Source organism: Lutjanus erythropterus, chromosome 6, assembly GCF_056507025.1.
Source record: "Lutjanus erythropterus isolate fLutEry1 chromosome 6, fLutEry1.hap2, whole genome shotgun sequence".
Taxonomy (NCBI): domain Eukaryota; kingdom Metazoa; phylum Chordata; class Actinopteri; order Lutjaniformes; family Lutjanidae; genus Lutjanus; species Lutjanus erythropterus.
The window spans coordinates 31,882,724-31,905,813 of NC_139322.1; the positions used below are offsets into that span (position 1 = coordinate 31,882,724).

At 38.3% G+C, this 23,090-nt stretch overlaps 1 protein-coding gene across 1 annotated transcript; it reads right to left on the reverse strand.

The window, feature by feature from the left end:
* Nucleotides 1-1,831: 1,831 nt before the first annotated feature.
* clcnk (chloride voltage-gated channel K) lies at nt 1,832-21,859 on the reverse strand. Its single transcript, XM_084720049.1, has 19 exons — nt 21,686-21,859; nt 20,199-20,330; nt 19,955-20,083; nt 17,778-17,917; nt 17,585-17,662; nt 15,278-15,353; nt 14,566-14,691; nt 12,976-13,060; nt 12,552-12,653; nt 11,929-12,013; nt 10,919-11,062; nt 10,133-10,202; nt 9,879-9,989; nt 8,357-8,573; nt 4,617-4,750; nt 4,073-4,143; nt 3,562-3,642; nt 2,227-2,313; nt 1,832-1,955 (listed from the first exon to the last, which is right to left on the reverse strand). The coding sequence occupies exons 1-19, from the start codon at nt 21,834-21,836 to the stop codon at nt 1,917-1,919; spliced, it is 2,058 nt and encodes a 685-aa protein (XP_084576175.1). The 5' UTR covers nt 21,837-21,859; the 3' UTR covers nt 1,832-1,916.
* Between the last annotated feature and the right edge of the window lie 1,231 nt (nt 21,860-23,090).

The window sequence follows — 23,090 nt, forward strand, 5'->3', positions numbered from 1 at the left end:
TAATGACTTTGAAATTCCATGGAGAATAAGTTGCACAAAGTTATCATCTCGTTATACTTAAATATGATTTATCAAAGAATTCCTCAAAAGAGAATTCCACTTCTTTAATACATGGCTTTTTGTTAAGTCTAGCATAGTGATGTCATGGCGTTCCAAGATCTAAAGAGTATAATGTTATAATAAACAATATAATTGATGGCCAAACCAAAGAAAATAAGATTTTTTTTTTCAGACAAAGACAATCATGTGGATAGTTAATTTCATCTGTCATTTTGCCATATTTGTACTTCAGACTTTCCTTTTGTATGTTTTATGTTGGCTGGTTCATGTAACAACACAAGTTATTCTAACATTTTATTTTGATTTATAATGTTTATTTTGTGCTTCAGTTTTTCTGAGTTAACAATCACACCAGAAAAGCTCTTACAATAATTTGGACTGCAATCAAGAGTTGATTAAGCTGAGCAGGAACCCCGTTACCAAGGCAACTCTTGCATGTTAAAGCCTTTCTTCATCATCTGTGATGTGAAAATATCTGATGTCAGGTAAATCAAAAGTGCGTGTCATAGTTCAGTTATGAAATCAGTGGGCCTGCAGAGCTTCTGACACGAGGCTGCAGCTGCTGTCCAGGATCACCTGCGCTGCACGGTCCGCGTGGTGATTTTAAGACTTGATTTGTAAAGTTTACAGTCTGTCATGCTGTTACATTGCTCTGTCAAGAACTGAAACTTGTTTACCAACTACTGCTTTCACCCTCTCTCATCAGTCAACCAACAGTGCATGCCGTCCTGAGCTTATTTTTTAATAATTGCACCAACTAACAAAGGAAAAACAAAAACTGGAAGAATCTCAGATGACTTCGAGGGCTCTGACTCGTGATTCGAGTCGTCGACTATCAGAGGTCAGCCCCAGAGAAATCACTTAACATACTTCATTAAAGTGGAAACAGACAACTTTTCAACCTTTCAACATAGTGATGTCACTGTGTTCGCTTGCATAGTGGAAATCAGACTTACAGGGAAACAATCTAAATACCAATGGTGTCATTATTCTATAGCCATTACACTGAGCAATCAACAGGACTCACTGAGCTTGTTAAAGCAAACAAACTTGTCTTTTGCCAGTTTAAAGCCACTCTGAGTAGAATTTTAGTGCATATAATTCTGATGGCATGTTTATGTGTTGTTCTCAGGAGGATGGAGAGGCAAGCATTGCTGTCACAGTGTCTTTTTTGATGTTACCACTGGGGGGGCCAAAAAGCCAGAAATGACAAAATCCAACACATAACAGCTTTAACTGCTCCATTTGAGACGCTGCAGCACCTTTAAATACAATTCCTAAGGGAAATTATAGTGTGAAATACTGAAGCTAAGTGAGCCAAACAACTTAACTCAAGGACGTCTCAGTTGTCTGCAACATGATTTTCATAGCGCACTGAAATAAATCTAAAGGAAGCCAAAAAAGGGTCAAAAGTCAATGTTTGTAGTTTGCTTTGAAGCAATACGTACTAATTGGATACTCATGGAGAAGTGTGGTTTAGTGGGAGAAACACAGCAGCAGGGTTACATTGTGTTAATTGGTGTACAAACTGTTTTACAGGCTTTTGTTTCCGTCCCCATTGGGTATGATTCTGGGAAGACACATTTTTAATAATGCTGTGACACAAAGTGCAGATCAGTGAATGAGATAGTTTGTAATCCCCTCAGTGGACGAGATCTTGCTAATTACAATAAAAGGCAAGACAATAAGCTCTGATAAATGTTTATCATAAAAGCCTCCGGCTAATGGCAGTTTTGTTGGTGTGCAAATATTGTCACACTTGGGAAATGAAGCAGGTTTGTGTACAGTTAATCAGACAGAGATGGATTCACGTTTGCTTAACAAACAGGTCAGAGGATGTGCTTGTTTCATGTTGGTTAGATTTCTTTGGCCAAGTCTTCTAGTATTCTCTTCATCTGGAGGAGAAAGAAAGAAATAGGGAGGGAAGGAGAGAAAGAGACTGCTTTGAATACATAAGTAGCCATTTTGCCTCCTACTTCCTGCATAATGTTAACAGATCCAGACAGGGACACGGTCTTGTTTGCAAAGTGGATACAGACAGAGACAAACCCCCACAGAGGAATGTAACAGAATCAAGCAGTGTGCGTCATTAAGAAAATATTAACAATTATATCTGTGAGGGCTGCGTAGTGTAAACACACATTTTATAATGCAAACACTTATTACCTCTGACCACGAGATGAGTCCGACCAGCCTGCCCCTGTCTGCCACAAACAAGGTCTGACCTCCAACCAGACTCAGGAGACTGTGAGCCTGTGGGGAGTAACACATTTTCTTTTCTTTTTTTTTAACAATTTCTCATCACTTTGGTAAATATATTTATTCAATTTATTTCTAAGAGTTAGATGAGAAGATTGATACAAGTCACATGTCATTAAACCTGCTTATTTACACGTCCAGTATGGAGTTATGGAGCAACATTGTCTTTCATTTAGTGTTGTTTGTGTCTAGTGTTCACTCTCTTTTAGCTCAGTTTTTGGTCTCTACCAACTCCTGAGGGGAATATCTGGTAGCTCGTCATCTGCTAAATGCCCCACTATGTTCACCAGCTGGTTGCTAACTGCTGTTTGGTGCTGAGTAGGTAGTGAACAGTAGGGTTTTTAGAGCTTTTATGCTGAAAATTGCTGCCTGCTGCGGCCTGGAAACGATGCTATAAGAGCAATGAGAGTGAACCAAATGAGTAAATTTGTGAGCTTAAACACCAAAGAATAGTACGGCTTGGCTAGACTGTGCTCAAGAGTCATCACTACGAGTGATACCTCCCACACTGATAAATGGTTATCAAACAAATATCATCTATAGACACTTTAAAGGACCAGTGCGTAGGATTTAGTGCCATCTAGCAGTGACCTTTCAGATTGCAAACACTTTCCCCTCACTCTCCCCTTCGTGCGATTTACATATTATGTTAAGAGTATTTAAATGTTTTTCAGAGAGAGCCAGGGGAGTTGTTTCCCCCTACTTCCGGTGTTTATGCTAAGCTAGGCTAATCACCGCCCAGCTTTACCTCTGTAGTTTAAAGATCAGTGTGTAGGATTTAGGGGTATCTAGCAGTGAGCTTGGAGATTGCACACACCTCACCTCACCTTTCCCTCCCAAGCATTTAGGAGACCCTATGGTGGCTATGAAACTTACACATAACAAGAAAGGCCATATCTAGAGCCAGCGTTTGGTTTGTCCGTTCTGGGCTCCTGTAGAAACATGACAGTGCAACATGGTAACCTACATGAAGAGGACCCGCAGCCTCTGTAGATATAAATACCTCATTCTAAAGTAATGAAAACACAATGATCATATTTACATATTCTCACACACTGAACATTTAAAGCTTGAGGAAGGTTTCACAAAATAGTACATTTACTGGAAATTAAAGTATTAAAGTAACTGATTAAACATCCTAACACACATGACAGGATTAACAATTTTCTCATCTAAGTCTTAGGGAAAAGAAAGTGGATAAGAGTATTGAACTATTCCTTTAAATTCAGCTATACTGTCTACCTCTTGAACGGTGTTATGAGGTGATAACAGGACCGAGGTCGGGTAAATGCAGCAGACCTCTTCCAGATGTTTATCCAGAGTCTGCACAGAACAAACATATTCACATTGTATTTTCTGTCGTGTGTTTGCTTGTCATGTTGTTTAGCATTAAGTATTATTGAGAAATTGAAAACAGCTTTGATACTTTCTCTAGTACATCCTTGGACTTTACATTTGCCCAGAAATCTGTTTTCTAAAACAATTTTTGATAAGCAGCTCTACTCTTATCGAGTGTTTTTCTATTACTAGATACTGCTTTAAAAGGGATGAGTTGTCATAACATGAGCTTTTACGTCAGCAGCCTGTCTTGTCCGTACATCCTGCTCCCATCCTCCTTTTTGAAACTGTTTTACATTCAGTCAATGTCGAACGGATTGTAAAGACACGACCTGCCTTTTAAACAGCATCAGTTCACTCCTCTACTTTCTGCTGAACCCTGCAGCTGCCTGTCTGACTCCATCCAGCCGTTTACCTCAGTCTTACTGCGACGCAGGAACATCAGCAGCTCGGACCGGAGAACAAACCCCAGTAAAACCTGCGACTCTTCAACAGAACACAGGAGAGGAAATCAATTTTCTTTGCCACAGTCGGTGCTACAGTACAGTTCAGAGTTGGTGCAGCTCTCAAGTGGGCTGTTAGTCGTTTGCAAACATGAAATTTCATCCATGTGATTGCTACTGAAAGGCTCAGCTGGCCGTTTGACTATTTTCTCACACTTGTCAGCTCCTTATTGGGGCACTTTCACACCACTGAATTGCCACAGCTCTCAGAACAGTTACAATTTTTCATCATTTCTCTCATTATTTTCATCTGTTCCTTTCAGGGGTTCCATGCAGAGTCATAAATATATGTTTGACCAGCATGAATCTGACGATTTCTTAAGGATCCAGCTGCTTTCAGCCAATATTCTGGATCCTAAAATATATTTTAATTTTTCTAAGAAGATTTAGACAAAATATGACTCCTTAGCCAGAAGCCTGGGGTAAAAACACTTTCAAATATGATTGTCCGCTCACCATGCGAGTCCACCACAGGGATTTGTGCTTCACTGCTGGTGCTGACAGCCTGCTGAACCTCCGTCGGCCCTGCTGCTTTCTGAAGCTGCACTGATTTCGCTCCCAGAACCTGTCCGATTGATGTGGAGGGAAGCCTGCAACAGAGATGAAACATTTCACACTTGGAAAAAAAGAAACTGTCATTAAAGTTCCCGTGAAGCCAGAAATGTTGTTTAAGTGTTTTTCATCAAATATGCTTTGCGCTATACATCACCTATATGCTAGTATCTGGCCCAATAATGACAGAAAAAGACATTTTGTTGGTTACTGTATTTCTTTTTAACTCTGTTTTAGAGTTTGTGTTTTCCTGGAACATTCAGAATTTGTGTCCAGTGAAACCATTTCTTGCTTATGATGCAGCAGAGGCTGGAAGGACAAGACGTCCGTTCACCAGAAGAGACTGGAGTATTACTGGGGGCCTCAATGTACAAAAACACAAGTTTATAACTTTATTCATTGATTTGGGTGAAACTGGATCATGTTTTGGGAGGAAATATTTTCTGGTTTACCCTCTGATGTCCTCCAGGTGCTCAGCTTCAACTTTCAGTGATTTGATTACAGAGTTTCCTGATGTACAGATAGCTTACTTGTTGCTAAAGTACCTAACCGTAACTGTTTGCCTCCATTAGCAGACATCAGGAGCTCCTGCTGTCAACACATCCACTGTGTTGACATTGAAAGCAGCGCTGAAACTTTTTGTTTGTCCAATGAGACCATGGAAAAACATTTTTAGGTGTCTTGGTGAACAATGCATTGAGTGAGTTTGTCAGAGGAACAGATGAAGCCGTCTCAGCCTGAATGCTGTCGACAAGGAGCTGTCAGTGATGGCGGCTTGATTTCTATCCAAACATATTATTAGGGGTTGAAATCCAGTCTGGGCGGGAGACAGATGGGGGAGGAAAAAAACCTCAGTGGGGCTGCTGACTGCTAGCATCAAGGCAGTATGGACAAATATTTTCCTTGACATTTTACATCTAGATTGTATTTTTCAGCTTTCTCACTACTCTCTACATTTAGACCTGCAGCTACAAAATGAACGAGTCAGCTATTTATATCTTTAATCAGTGCTTTCAAGAACTGTTTACACATAGCTGAACGCCTGGTGAGAAAAATGATCACAATTCAAAATGCCACCGCCTCTCTTTGATACCTCATCAGTGACACCAACAGATTATTAACCTGTGTGGTTGTGTTGAGAGATGGTGGAAGATGTTTTCATTATAAATTGTGAAATTGTGGCCTACATGACAAAGACCACACCGATAAACAGCATTCTTGGGTAGATAAAATGTTGTGAGTGAGTACGTGGCCTTGTTCATTTACATTTTCACATTCACATGTGGCAATGGAAAAAAAAAAAACATGGTCCATGTGAGTCAGTCTTTCAGCAGATGTACTCTCCGCAAAAAGTACATTTCTCCCAGAGCTTAATGCATTAAGGATGATTTACTCTAACAGGTACCAGAATCTGCCACATATAATGCTATTTTCTTCTGCATCGCTAAGTAAGGTTTTGCTCCCTCAGAGCAGGAATTGAGAATAACAGATACGTGGGCGGTCCATGGGGTTCTTGATCAATACCGGTGACTCAGCCATTAGTTGGCAGGCTGCTGAGATTTCCGGCTGATAGCAATCACAGAATCCATCTTTCTACCTGCTGTGTTCTGTGAGTGAGCATCAAGTAGCACAAGACATTTCAGCCCACAAGGTTAAACAGTCTTTATATCGGTTATTCCATTGTGAAAATTTCAATTGGGCCTGCAGTGTGTGAGTCATGGGTCACTGACAGCCAGTTAAGGGAATAGTATAACAGAAGAAGGCGTGCAGAGTAACCTTCTAATGTCCTAATGGATCAAAAAATGTAAAGTTTACGCTGGGATTTGCTGGAAGAAATTAAATGTTACTTAAACACACAATATGTAATTCTGTTGCTGGGGAGAACAATAACAATAAGAAAAAACAATAGGAAAACAATAACAAGATGTAGTTTGATGACACTGTTAAGTAGAATTAAATTTTATACCGATAAAGTCAATAATTATCTGTTAAAAATGTTGTCAGTAATGTAATCAAAGCATCATAATATTAAAGTGTAATTTAATTACTTTCCAATACTTTTTGATAATCTCAATATAAAATATAATGATATTTACCCTAATATAGTGTTTTTAGGGCTGCAACAAATTACTATTTTCATCAATGATCAGTTGGTCCATTATTCTCTCAATTAATTGATTAGTTGTTTGGTCCATGAAATGTCAGAAAAAGGTGAAAAGTGTTGATCAAAGCTCAAGATGACATGTTCAAAACAGTTTACTGTCAGAGAGGAGTAAAGAAACCAGAAAATATTCACATTTAAGAAGCTGGAATCAAAGAGTTTTTACTTTTTTTTTTTTACTTAAAAAGTGTCTCAAAACAATGAATCGATTCATTAATCCTATCACAGTCTTGATCATTTCCATTTTTTCAGTCTGTCAACCATTTTTCTATTAATCAATTACTTATTTGGTCCATAAAATGTCCATAAAATATTGAAAAATGTTGATCACTGCTTCCTCAAATGTCAAATGTTGTTTTGTCCACAACTCAAAGATATTTAGTTTATTGTCAATGACGAGTATAAAAAAAATAATAATAAATAAATAAATAAATATTAACATTTAAGAACCAGAAATATGTTAATTTAGCCTTTTTTAAAAGTAAAAAATGACTCAAATGACTCAAAACAATTAAGAAAAAATCACAATAAATGAAGATTAATTAACAATTAAAATTAACGATTAACAATAGATTATTGCAGCTCTATGTGTTCCATGTCTCATGCTGATGGAAATCTATGTGACAGGAGTCCAACGTAACTGGATGAGTCCTGTATTAACTAGCAATTAACTAGAAACTGCTAACAGGAGACGATGCGCTACCTTAAATAAATTCCGAATTTCTCTACATTTGGGATAATGTAAGCACACAGTTCACTACAATATATAACATGTTTACATTTTTGACATTTTAATTCAGATGTCTTTCAATCCAAATGCTGTAATCTTTTGCACGCTCTGTGCTCTCAGATGTGGCTCATTTTACAGAGGTCTCAGCATAAATCAAATGCTTCTGATAATATTTTAACATGCAGTTAGCATGTTATCCCAATGTTATACCAAGCATGTTATGTACCAGTGTTTTCTACAGGTCTGTAATCTTTGGGATGTTAGCATCTTAACATGTGTACAGGTATGGCAAGTTAACATCCATCTCAGATGGTAACAGGAATTTGATCATATTTATCCTGATATAAACCGGACATCTGGTCCTTCTGACAGATTGCTGGAACTAAATTAAATGTCAGGGAATAATCTGTGTCTTTAGAAAGCTCTGGAGACAATATCTAACAGATTTAATAGCATCCACACAACATTTTTTGAAACAGTCTGAACAAAAAGCTGGCTTCATACTTCAAAAAAATGTTAATAACCTTTAATCACTTCAAACAGTGTATGCTAAAGTCTTATTAGCATATATGCTCCACAGAGCTCATTACTGTTACAAAGTGTTACAGCAGTATGGAGCAGTTAGTCAGAGTTTACATTGGAAAATTTTGATGTCTGTGTTCACATTATTTAAGAGCTGACCACAGAGACAATCATCACAAAAGCTGATGTACTCCTTTGATCAGTCTGACACTTGTATGTGCCTTTACTTACCCGGGGCACGCCTTCATCAGTGAGGGCAGGTGTGGGAGCCTCTTGCTGATTGAGAGAGCATCATAGAAAGATGGGCGGCGTCCAGAGCGAGCCACAGCATTGGCCAGCAGAGTGGCGAGGAGGATGGGTACAGCATGGCTGAACTGACCAGTTAACTCTACAGCCAGGAGAGCCGGAGATAAGGTGTGTGTCACGGCCCCGGAGAAGGCTGCTGCACCTACAAGGCAGAGGCCATATTGAGCAAGACTATAGTTAGAACTCAGGTTGTTTTGAACTATATCAGTCTATCAGTATTTTATCAAACATGTAGTACAAGCCAGTAACTTATGTCCACCCCTGACATGATGCAGTTTGATCTATATCATTATTGTTGATCAGCACTGTCAACTCTGAACCCAAGTTCAGTCTATTGCAACAATTTAGAAGAGGGAGCCCAAAGTAACATCACACATGATTCTGTTTCATAGAGTTTTTACATCCTGATATGAAACATTGAACAATTTTCCTGGATAATTTTACATAAAAATGATCAAACTTACAGATGTACATTAATATAAAAATTAGCTTATTGCAGATTTGGAGTTAAAAAAAAGGAAGTAGCCTACAAAAACTTAAAGGGATAGTTCAGAGTATTTCAAGTGTGGTTGTATGACGTAACTGTCAATAGTCAGTGTATTACTGACAGTATGGTGGCCAGTGCATCCCAGGTTTGGAGAAGCAGATAGGGGCACCGGCATGAAAGCTAAGCAATATACTACTGTGGACAGGGTCAGCAGCAAAATGTATTTTAGGCACTTATAAAACGTCCATCTAAAAAACAACAATATTACTTTAAGTGTATGCTATATTTAGAACATTTTCACGGCTTAACTTTACCATCAGACAGCCTTTTCTGACGGAAAAACACCATTATAGAAGTCAAATAGCACTCTCTCCAAACCAACCAAACTCTATAGGTGAAATCAGTAATTTTAACGCACAGATCACAGGAGCCGCTGATCTATGACTGCCTTGTTCCATTAGTTTGTTTGTGCTACTGTGTGACTTTGGGGTTTTAAAAAGAGTTTGGATTCACCAATAACACAACCAAGATAACAGACTGAGGCAGCAGTGGAACAGCAGCTCTTGTGTCCTGCAAGGTAAAATGACTGATTTTGCCTATGGAGTTTGGTTTGTTTTGAAGAGAGTGATATTTGACTCTTAAAACAGTAGTTTTCTGTCAGAAAAGGCTGTCAGATGGCAAGGTAAATTGTGAAAATATTCTAAACATAGTGTACCCTTTTTGAAGTTGCTGAAATACTGTTTGTTGCTGACCATGTCCACAGCAGTACATTGCTTAGCTTCTGTGCTGGTACTGTAACTAATACACTGAGTGTCAATAAATACCTCATACAACCCTACATCCAATAATCCAAACTATCCCTTTAATATAACTTCAAGTATATGAAAAAAAGATAAAAACACAGCAAGTACAGGCAACAACATATTAGCTCCAATGAGCTATTGATCTATTTTTTTCTACCAGCAAGTGCGTAGCCCCCAGGATTTACAGAAGCCCACTGCAGGCTTGAAGTCAGTCCAGTGAACGACACTAAAGCTACTCCTTCTCCAAGCAAACGGCCCAAAGCTGCTCCTAGAAAACAGAAATGTATATTTTGGTTTACTCCAGTGTTTTCACATTCTGTTGAGAGGATGCAGCAAGACAAATTACTCATACTCAAATCCAAACTTGTATTCTGCAAAACAAACTTGCATAAGTCCTGCCCCGTCACTCACCGTAGACAAACACTGGCATGAAGTATCCAGCTGGCAGAGGCAGCGTGCAGGCGAGGACCAACATCCACATCTCAGAACCAACAACAGACACACAGACTGTCAAATCTCTGCATCTGAAGAGCCACAACAGCTCTACCAGCACATGCAGCACGCCAGATGAGTCACTGTCAATCTGTGTGCAGTGCTCTCAAACCAATTTTACACAAATAAATACTGAATCATGCCCATTTACATGTCACATTTGCATGTGGTATTGTGAGAAAAACTGTCGTCCTAAGTAGATCTCATTGAGTGGGTCCTAGAGAAGTGAATTTCTCAGAGATTCATGCATTGCTTTACTTTGACTGGTATAAGAAACTGTTCTCAAGAAAAAAATGTCCACATATGATGTTATTTTTTGTGCAACAGCGAGTGGGGTTTTCTCTCTGCTTGGAGTACAAATAATAGATATGTGGGCGGCTGATGGGATTTTTGATCGATACCAGTGACCCGCCTATTACTCGGCCAGCTGCTGAGATCTCTATAACTGCTAAAAATCTGTCCTTCCACCTGCAGCGTTGCTACGAGTCATCCAGCATAACAAGATGTTTCAGCGTAGCCCCGTGTCAGTCTTTAGCTCACTTACTCTGCTATGAAAATGTCAATTACTGTATGATCATTATGAGTCACTGTGACCCAGGGGAATAAGACGAGTGGGTGGCTGAACCTGGTCCCTTGTTATAATTCCTGATGGTTATCGGTGTGGAGATAAAAGACTCCTTATAATTGGCCTGTTCGTTTTTGTACCTTCATGAGCAGGAAGATGGACAAAGAGAGGTAGGCAGGACCTGATGAGCTCCACTCCAGCAAAGGCTCGACAGAGGCATTGTGGGACTGAGAGCTCCACTGCCTGCTGTCCAGTAAAGAGGTGAGGAGCTGCTTCATGGTGTACTGTGAAAGAGAGTGCTGCCATTCAGACTGCTGTCTGATCACATCAAGAAGTAGAACAGAACAAAGCGTGGACACTGAAGGACAAGGCTGACATTTCTCTGTATTTGTCATATGAAGAGGCTTCATATGACAAATATAGAAACATACGACAAGACTGATATTATGCACATGCTCACAATGACAATGCCATTGTTTAGAAGGTAATAGAGGTGCACAGAGATGTCATTATTTGTATCTGTATCTGTTCAACCAAGAAAAGTGTCACTGTCTGTATTTGTATTTCGATAGAAGGCCAGAAGTGGGCGTGGTTCAGACCACCAGGTCACATTCAATCTGGCAAATGTTGTATTTTCTGGTCTAATATTCATCGACAAGCTGTCTGTCTATGAATATCACTTTACAAAATACTGTCCTCCCTGTGCATTTAACCGGGGTTATTGAAAAAACAGAAAAAAAAGATATGTCAAACCATCTGTTTTGCATAGAAATGCAATAATATTATAATAAAATTTCCAAATAATGTATTTGGAAAGCCATGGGATCATTGAGCAGAAACAGCTGATCAGTCACATGAGTTGAATGTTATCTGGAAAAAGTGCTTCCATCTCACATCAAGCGTATTACCTATTTTTCAAAAAAGGCAAATCAAGGAAGCGTAAAAACTCTCTTTGTGAAATTCTCCATCAACCTTTTCTCACGTGATACTTCAAAATACATTGCATTGTTTGTTTTCAACTTTCTGTGGGATTTGTTATCAATAAGAACACATAAAATATCCTATATGTAATATAGCTCCAACTTATTCATTATGTATTTAAATCCACAAAAAAATATGGACTGAGCCTTTAGGTTTTGTTTATTCCCACCTTAGAAGCCATATATTGACCAGCAGAGTGGGGAAACGTCAGAGATGCCAGGAGGAAGGCTACCATGCCTGAGTACAGACCCTTCCTGTAAAGAGATATATACACATACACAGACAGACAGTATTGTTGTAATATGGCTCATTTTAACTTTGCAGCTGAAATTTAAATAAGTTTTAACAGGCTGACTGCTGTTCTCTGTGACCTCATCAGAATAAACATGAGCAGTCGACCTGCTCTGCTCTTTTTCAGATAAGGTTTACACATTTTATAATACTTAGATCTGCTTCTGCTTACAAAGACATTTGTTAAATTAGAAACCGATTTTCTAATAATTTCAGGAGAATAAAGACGATTAATAGGGTCTGTACCAATAAATGTGACTTCAGAGACGCTGCATAGTCATTTATCATATTTTGTGTCACACGTAATCTATTATTAAAGTTGTTCGTAGTTGCATAACAGTATGGTAAAATGGATTATCCTTAGAGAAACACACTATGTTTCAGGATATTGGCCCATCTGTTTGAAATAATGCTCCACCCAAGATCTACGTAAATCTGTCTACACAGCAGATGACTCATCGCTGCATCACAATCTGGCTTTCACATTGTAAAGACTCTCACTCTGTCGTCAGCATCTTGCTGAACATCGGGTGTGTTTTGGTGAATTGCAGGATCCAGCGATGGCAGAAGAGATAACAGCAGCTCACCGCTCCACACAGCAGTCTGTTTCAGGACAGAGAGCTGACTCAGACAAGAAAAACAAGGGGTTCATTTGAACCCACACAGTGATGGACTATCAGACGTCATTAGACTTGACTTGGGGTGAAGTCTAATGACGTCTAATGAAGCGTTGGAGGCCAGGAAATGACTAGTATAACAGAAAATTGCTGTATGCTAATAAGAATAGAAGGAAAACACAACAGAACTGGTCAAAGACTTTTCTTTGTGACTGACATGAATATGAATACCAAATCTCAGCTTTGATTTGTCTGACACAGACATGTTTGAGGACATGTTTGACTATGCAGATGCTGTCAAAACTTACCCCAGAAAAGCAAACAGCACAATCTCCAGTGGGTAGAAAGGTAAAGCAGTGGGGAAATTAGTTTTGAACAAAGCCTGAAGAGTCTCTGTGGACACAAAACAAATTGGAGTCATCCCTCCAATTTCTCCCACAGCCTTTCAAAATCTAATCTGCTCTCTCTTTATTGCATTGGGTTTTTATTGAAACTTACAGTCTGTCAGGTTAAATGTTCCTGCTAATTTAACCAATGTTCCCAGTCACTGTCATGACAGGTAGTTAAACCTCAAGTATTACATTTACTTTTTTTTTTTTTTAATGAATTGTGTCAGTCTGCCTCAACAGAGAGACAGAGAGAAATGCTTAAACCAAACTCAATTAAAAAAAATAGCATTTTAATATGACCATGCTTATTGGAAAACACATTTACTAAATAAAACATCACATCAGACCTTTTACAAATTGTTATGGTTGTTTGTTCATTTCAGCACATACACTATATGGCCAAAAGTATGTGGACACCCAAACATTATATGTGGTGGTGTGTGAATATTTAATTCCAAATGCACTCATATGCTGCTATAATGGTTTGTTCAGACTACCAGCGACAAAGCATCAGGCAACTTTTGTCAGTACTAAGTAACAATGTAGCTGGTGAAGTTTGGCCATTTTGTAGCTGTGTTGCCTGTAATGTTAACATACAGTAGCAGCTCCCAGTTTACTTGGGGGGCTTTTCACTATAGTTTGTCACCTGGTTACAAATTTGGAAGCACACAATTTCTAAAATATAGGTGTAACTGTATACACTGAAAAAAAACAGTTTGTCTTAACTTAAAAAAGTTAAGTTAAAAGCCTGAAAACATTGAGTTGATTGCATTTAAAAAGTTGAGGTAATTTTGTAATGATTCAAAGCAAATAAACTTGTTTAGTCAAATAAACCTGATACGAATTCAGTTGTACGTATGAAAACGTGTTCAATAAGCTTAAGATATTTAGCTGAACCAGCAACTCTTCAGTCAAACTGTTGAACAAACCAAAGTGTAACAAGGTAGAGACTGAATACACAGATGTATACTTATATACAGTATTTAATACTCATGATATATGTTTTCTTTAAAATATATTTAAAAAGGCCTCAGGTGAGTTTAAACACTGAAACAATGCCTGCTGGGATGTCTGTTAACATGCAGATAATCATTCTTTAGAAACCTATTTTAATGAGTTGATTGATTGAACATTCATTCAACTCATTTCATGTCAATTAGAAGAACTCACGTTGATAAGTTCTGAAGTACTCTGAAAATGAATACTAGAAAATTTGAGTTTAAGTAACTTCAAAAAATAAAACTTGTTATATTTATTTAAATTGCTATTTTATTTTATTTTATTTTTTTTACAGTTTGCTGTAGTATAAAACCAAAAGAATGCATAAAGGGGGTTTCACTTTTGACCAGAGATGGAGCATGAAGCCATACTTCTCCAATAAAATCTTAGCTCTTATCATGTTATTGGGTTCGTAGGCTCTTTTTCTCAGGTCAAGGTGTCCGTGACTGTAATGTGATCCTTTCCCCTCTTGACCATGAGGGGGCGAGTGCGGCTCAGGGCCTCCATTACCTCTGTCTCCACTCCACACTGAGAACAGGCCGAAGGTCAACGCCCCGCAGGCGGCTGAGAAGAAACATGGGAAATAATGCCTCAAGGCAAAGTGAGATGACATCACCTCCACACTGAACAACACACCTACAGGAGCAGAGGAGGGGCAGGGGACAAAGGAACAACAGAAAAACATGCAGATCAGCGTGACGAGTTGACTTTGGACACACAGCAAAAAAAACAGCAAAAGGTGTTCTCGACTATAAAAAGCATAACTCTCAGAAAACTGCAAAAATAATTATTTTGCCTGCACACGTGGCTAAAGCAAATGTACAAATATCCATCTATTTCAAGTCGTAATTGTAAGTTTCATGTTTTATGTAGAATCATAATAATGACATTTTTAATTTATCTTACAGTGTGAGTGTGTAGAGATTACACCTGAGACGCCTAAAAAGACTACAAAAATAAAATAAACAGCGCGGTGAGGATGAAAACATGAGCTGGAGAAATGATCAAAGAAGGAAGAAGGTCAGAGAAAAGGATGAACATAAACGTGATGGAGGAGCAGAGGAGTGAGGGCAGATAAAAGGGAAGAGCAAATATATGAAGCATGTATAAGAGAAATCAAAGGTGGCATTAACCAGACAACTGAGAGGAGGACAGATATAGCAGCAAGCTGCTGAATAAAAATCATGGATTCCTAACGCTGAATCTTTACTGGCCCTCTCACCGCTGACGGGAGCTCCGAAGCAGCTGGCCACCCCGACTGCAGCGGCTACAACCATCATTCCTCCAGCAGCTTTCTCCTGAAAGAGAAATATCCTCTAAAGTGCTGTATCATGTCTTTTCATATTCTACAGCAAGTAACAAAAACATGGATAATGATTTTTTTAATTGATATCGTTCCACCTAGGGCCGTAACTTCCTTTTTTACACAAGTCTGTTTCTCCAGTGTCTGAACTAATATTCTGACTAGAATTCGTTATGAAGATATAAAACAATATTTAACTGGCAGTTTCACGGCGACATTTAGCAATATTCTGGCAGGCTACACCTTCCTATATTAAGTATATAAATAAGTGCATTTTGTAAAATCCAGAAACATTTGCTTGTCCTTACAGCTTCATTCATTTGTTCATTCATTCCCATTTGGCCACTTGGAGTCATCTGACATTATCCCCTTATAAAGTTGTTATAGTGAAGGTTTTATGACAGTTCCCTATTTACACATCCGGCAAACATGAAGCAACATTAACATTTTGACGAAAGAAATCTCAACAATGAGTAGTATAATCTGCACATTGTTCTTGGCTCTTTCTCCATGACTGACTGAATTGTTGCACAGCAACAGTGAACAAAATATAACTGAGTGAAGAAACGACAGTAATCTTGAGTCAAGGCCTACTGGCTTTTCAACCGCATAATGCTGATTGCCAAGTTATTTGGTCAAACTGCTATTTCCACATTAGCATTAATTTGGAGTCAAGTTATCAGAGGTGTGGACTCAAGTCACATGACTTGGACTCAAGTGATACCCAAGTCATAAATTTGATGCTTTTAGACTTGAAAAAATAAAAAAAAGAAATAGATTTGCAATGTGACTTGGACTTACTCATGACTTGACTTGGACAAATCAATTCATTTCCCTTAATTTCCTGAATCAACTAACATTCATGCTATTCATTCCAGTAAGTTGACACTTGTTTCGCCAGAAATTTCTTTGAACCACTCTGACAGCATCCAATAAAGATACATTAGAGAACCATAAAGAACATCGCTAAGCTCCTGTCAAGCTTCAGATGGAAAGAAATATACCAAAGGTAATTTAATTTACATACAATGAATGTAGAACAATATAAGTTGGTCAACAAAAAACAAATTGCAGTATTTACAGTCAAACAACTTCCAACTCTGTTCAGTATTTGAAGTTGCACAAAGAATGATAAGTCTGGGCTCTGTTGTTAAAATGGCATTATGGCTTTAGCACTTAAACTCAAATGTAGGACTTGAGACTTGACTTGGAAGTTGTCAGTCTTGACTTGGCACTTGAGTGCAAAAATTTCAGACTTAAGTCTCATTTATGCTATATGGACATGGTCTACATGTTTTCTGCAGCTTATGGATACAAACTGAATGGAGCAGTACCTCTGGTAGTTGTGGGGGCAGTGTAGCTGTGTAGCCAACAGTTAGAGTGAGACACGACCACAGGACATGATGGAGAAGTTATAAAAATCTAACAGTAATGTAAATGACAGTCGTCAAAAAGGAAGAGAAAAAACCTCCACTTACAACACTGCCTCCACTTCACCTTCCCTCTTTCTCTAGAGGTACATTATTACAGCCTCCTCCGGCATCACCATCTTTGCTGTTGTCAGAATCTTTTGACTCTTCTTCGGAGTTGACTCTGAGTGGCGTCCTCTAAGAGGAAGTATTGCTTAACATCAATGCCAACGTAAATGACACATGCAAGTATGTGGCAGTGATGGTTACATTGTTTAAAATATATGGGTCTTTTTGTCCATATAGGGAGCATTAATGAGCCTTTAGTTGTGACTTATAAAACAATAACTTGGTTATACTTGCATGTTGTATGTCACCGTGTTCAATATTAATTCTCTTTTAGCTCTGTTTTGGTCTACACACCATGTCCTGGAGGAAATATCTGGCTCTTTAACTGCTAAATGCTCCACTCTGTTCACCAGCTAGTTGGTAACTTTGTCTGTCTGCAGACTGGCGCTGGACAGATTGTGTATGGTGGGCTTTGACAGCTGAAAACAAGGTTGACGGGAGCAGAGTTTATGGGCTGAAAAACCAAAACAATGAACTAAAAGAGGCTAAAAGGCTTCAGAGTCTGCTGATGATACTCTGGGTTTGTCACCATGAACAACACCTGACACAGTCATTTGATCTGCTGTTAATATAAAATATTGACTGGCACAGCTACTGGATTTAGTTTTTACCTTTAGGTAAAAGGTTTTAAATAACTGTACATCTAGAAATGTGGGTAAAGTGGGTAAACTCTTACCTGTGGCTTTACCTTCTTATTTGGTTGTATAAGAGTGCAGAGCTTGCTCAGGTAGGCTGCAGCCATGGTGGACAGATGCACAAACGGACCCTTTGACAAATATAGAGAATTGTTCACATTACTCCTAATGAAGCAGACACCAAGCTTTTTTACAGAGTAGCTGCACATTTGGAATGACAAACAGGTATACTGAGACATCTCTCACCACTTTGCCCAAGAAAACAGTGCTGCCGGCTGCCAGAGTACAGATAAGGCCCAGGAACTTGGTAAACATATTGGTGAGAGACAAGTAATGAGACATTTCAATACCAGCCAGCATCGTTCTCACCTCTGGTATCCCCGAGCCTGAAGAGAAGTGAAGCAACCAGACAAGTCATTTGAAATTAATAAAGCAAACAAGAAGTTACCTAAAAAACTGTTCTCAGTGAACATGATTTCAGAATGAACAAATAGAAGGTGATGACAAGGACTATGGGATTTTAAGGACTGGTGGCACAAAACAGACAAGTTGGAAATGAAGCATTACTTAATTTCTGATTAGTAGAGTTATGTCATCATAACTACACTCTGTGTTGCTAGATTTGAGGATGGGTTTTTTTGGGAACTTGGTCACATAAATCAAACACATTTCCCCTTTAAAGTTTCATCTGAGCTTTTTTCTTTGGTGGTAAGAGAGGAGTGTCAGCAGGATGCTAAGCAGTGGTGTGTGCAAATACTTTTAGGAGGCCATAAACATGACCGTGAAGCTGACTCGGGGCAGGGAGGTAATGTCCTGTTAAAGACAGGGTGCTTGGAGCAGGAAGGGTAAGGGTGAATGAGCCAGACCTACGCTTTTTTCATTCATATCACATCGCATCACCAAGCTGCCTCCTGCTCAGCCTTCAACACCAGCAGCAACATTCAAGAAAACAGCATAGAGGTACCTGCCTCCTGGACTTGAAAGATTTTCTGAGACAGATAAAATCATAGTTGACTTTTCATGCTGTACGTCTCCCTTACACACTCACTGAATTTCAAAGATATAATCACACATGACTTTTTCTCAATGCCATTTACTTTAGATAAGAAAGAAATATGTTTCTTAAGAAACCAAAAGAAACCAAGGAAAAGTCAAGATATACCAAGTACAGCAGGCTCTGTTCTTTATCAAGTATACTTGTGCAGCACTGAAGATGGAAACCCACTGGAGGATACTGTGATGTGCTATCAAATTACAGTCTAGTCATGTGAGATAGAAAGCCTATCTGATCTTGTTTGTTCAAGATCTAGCTTATAGCTGTAGCCTATAAATTCCACAAAAATGAATAACCATGAAAGTGAATGAAACCATGTCATTTATATTTTCACTTCAGCTGTTCCATTTAAACCAGCTGGCTAGCACTTGTTGCTACTTGCACGATTTTAAATGCAACATATGTCAATTCTGCTGCTAAGTGTCTGTCTCACATTAAAACAATAACAAAAGATGTCGTTTAATGAAGTCAAAGTGGCATTAGATCATCACCATAGCTGATGAAAATATATCTGACATGACTCAGGCAAAAATAACGTTAATGGATGAGGTATATGAAATTTTTATTCACATTTAGTTGCATTTGCCTACGTCCTCCCTCACTCGCTGATGGATTTAATGTACCCCATGTTTTCCCAGAAGTCAAAGTAACTAGCAACTGCATTGTTACCTGGAACAAATTACAGATTTTTCTGGGTTTGAAAATCGTTTGTAACATTTTGGATAATGTAAGCACACAATTCAATTAAATATCTAAAAATATGTATAGCATTATTAGACATTTTAATGCAGAAATATTACATATTATAGCTTTAAATCTAAAAACCATGAGGTAAATATTAAGTCTACATTCAGCAGCAATAACCTAATACTTAACTCTGCAATAACTGATTTTGTAGCCACTTGGGGGCGCACCACTGACACATTATCATCTTTAAGTTTTAGCAAACGTTTTAGTAGTCGATCTACACACTCAGCAGCAGTATAGTGTTAATTTGGAGTCGAGTTTGTGTCCACTTGACAAAGGTGAGTCCAACATTCACTCTTCCTTTAGCTCTGTTTTGGTCTCCACCAGTTCTTGAGGGAAGTATCTGACTATTTAGCTGCTAGCTTGTAACTTTTTTTTTTTTTTGCCATGTGAAAAGTTGAAAAATAAATTAAAAGTCAGTTTAGTCGAGGTCAGACAGTTAAGGGGATATAAACAAAAAAAAAAAAAAAAACAGATTTACAGAGGACGAGATCTTTAAATCATTACAGTAACTTTACTTTCGCCTTCTGAATAGCTGGACCATTAAAAAATGACTATGTCAAAACTAGTCAAAACTAAAACTTTTTCTGGTATAGCCTATTATAAATGTTACCAGACAGACCTGTGGAGAAGGGACAGATGTTGTGGGAGAACAATGATGCGACAGCACAGAGGCATGCTGGGTAAAGAGTCCAGCAGAAGAACTGCAGCAGACTGTTGCCCTCCAGCTTCATATAAAGCCACTGGTGAGCTACAAGTGGAGCGAGACACAAACATTCATCATCCATGTCCTCACTTAGATTGTGTCCTGTAAATATGTGTGTCTGTGTGTGTGTGTGTGTGTGTGCGCACACGCGTGTTTGTACCTCTCAGCAGCTTTGTTACACTGAGGTCCATGAGGAAGCTGAGAATGGCAGTCAAAATGCCCAGAGCAGCGTAGCCATACCACTCCATCCCACACACTGCTCCCAAACAACACCTCAGCTTCAACAGCCACTCTGTGGACACAAACATGTGGGTTAGCCTTCCTGAAATTTAATTTGTGTCTTCTGTGAGGCCAGAAAATGTGAAATGAAATACAATTTAGAGATTGTCTGAACATAGACAATTTTTTTTTTTTAACAGAGACACATTTTTTGGGTTAGAGCTGATATTAAAATACAGAGCCTGCAGCTGCTGACCCATCCCTTCTAATAGAAATTTTCCACTGCAAGAATTTAACAACAGATAAGAAAACATGCAGCCATTCTCACAAATTCTGCTTTAGTTTCCACTATTCTCTGTTTTGGGATGAGATCCAACAAGGACGACTACAACAGACACAAAACCAGTAACCACACTTAGGTCAGTCTGTACTTTAACGTTAATCGTACCGGCACCACAGACCCCAAAAGTAAAATTAATCTCACAGGTGCTTTATTCCATCATTCCAGTTTTTCACAACTTTGTCAGTCAATTTGTTTTTCATGCATTCATATCATTGTTTTCTGTTTCTTTTTTTATTTGTGCTTTTTTTTAAAAAGAAACTTCCAAAGTATTGCTGTCCACAGGAACTGTGCCTGTGCAGTTTTAACAGATGGAACTATTTATTGAGTTCATGTTTTCCATGAGACCTAATTTAAATGATCACACATTCTCATATGTGTAACAATGCATATTTGGGGAGAGGAGGTCATTTAGAGGGAGCAGGAGTCAAAAGTTAGAAGCGAAATAGTGGACAATACAATTTCTAAGCAATATCAGCAGAACCATACTTCCTCCGTTGGTGTCTATCCCACAGCTGCTTACTTCACTCACCAAAAAATGAAATAGCTGGTTCTAATATTGCCTTCTTTAAAAACATTACATGGAATTTGTTGCCTCACAAGGTTCTTCAAAGGTTTCAGTTATGCTAACCCCCAGGCTACAGGTTGTTTAAATTCATGTGGTGGAAAAGGACAGTAAGAATTCAACAATCTCCATTTAAAATGGGGTCAGATGCAAGTAATAATAGGATACAGAAAAACTGATAAGTATATGAAATATGAAATTATAGCATATGCGCTGAGTATGAAAGAGATCATACTTATGTAGGAATGGATAATTATAATTGATAAATCTCTAACAGTCTATCAGTATTGAAGAAAACAGTCACAATCTGTCTCTCAGTTATTCTTATTACAGAAAATATATTTTAATGGCATCAAATATTGTAGCACATTGATTGCATTGTCCTTGAATTTAACTATAATCTCTGACTTCTTAAGGTCAAACAAGTTCATGCAAGACATTACATGCATGTTGCAGATTCTGACATCTATGATGTCTTGAACAGTATTGATCACACGCTAATGATTTCCCCCTTCAGTCTGACCTTTGACAACTGCACGGGTCTGTCGGCATGGTTTCACCGGATCAGCAAGGAGCAGGCTCTTATTATGGGATGTGTCAGACTGATTTTCTCGCTCCCAGTTGTTGTTCTGTCTGATGGCGTGACTCCCAGTAGTCTCGTCCAGGCTCTTCATTTTGTCTTGAAATGTTTGTGTTATTGTGTAATTAATACAGTCTGAAACAAACACTGACACAGGATTGCACCAAGAATTTAATCTATGATTAGTTCTGTTCAGAGTTTTGCAAATCTAGGTTTAAAGGTTTATAAGTAAATCCAGATGTAAAATTAAGTGCTGTCAGGACCAAGTTAGTTTTTACAGTTTGTAAACAATGATAAAGCTGTGTGCGCATCTTGGCAACGGAAACATGGCGGACCACAACAGCTTGTCAGTGGACCGCTGCACACACAAGCAGTTTTGATCTCGTCCTCAGTCCAGTCAATACATTTAATAGCTTGTAGCCGTAGACGCCACCGGTTGTAGTATCAAAGAGTATCAAATCTGAAGTATCATATACTTAACAAACAAACATTTTTGTAATTTTGGTGCTGGTAAAATGTTTAATTCAGTCTTCTCAGCTTGACAACTCATCTGGATGACAGGAGGAGACCACTACTTCTGTTGCCAAAATGCATGTGCAGCTTTTTGATGACGTTGACTGTAAAAGGGTTTATAAAGGGTGGTGTCCTATTCTTTACATTACATTGTGTGCTAGCTACCTAAAAAAGTTAACATAATGTTACACTGCTAGCTAAAAAAAAAATAGTTAGCTTTGTTAGCCTAATCATGATGTTTCAGCAGATAAACTTTCTACCTCTTTGAGAAAAACTTGTTGGCTGAATGGAGTGAATTAATGGAGCAATTTGGCAAATAATAGAAAGATAAAAAAAAAAAAAACAGACAACAGCACAGGCAGACTGTTTTCATGAATCAACTTGAATCAAAGAAGAGATGGATCATAAAACTCAGCTGGGTGTCTTAACTTTCTTTGAGGAGCCTCTGACTGAGACTCAACATGAATTATTTTTGCTCAATCTATCTTTAAAAGGCTTTAAGAAGATGAACCTCCTCAAGTCTAAGATTAAAGTCTAATAACAGATCACATTTTAAATTTGAATTTAAAACTTTGATGCAGCAGAATTAAAAATTGAATCTAAACATCTAACCTGAGGTGTAAATAGAGGTAGTAATTTGATTGTTATAATTAAAAGCTTGTTTTAAAGTTTGGTGCAACATAATTTAAAGTTAAACCATGATTTAATTAGGCTTAAAAATGAATCCTTGTTGGTGGAACCCAGCCTGAGACTAAACAATGATAATATGAATGCACTGATGCAGGCTGTTAATGCTATACACTGCAAAATACAAATAGAAGACAGGTAGACTTAC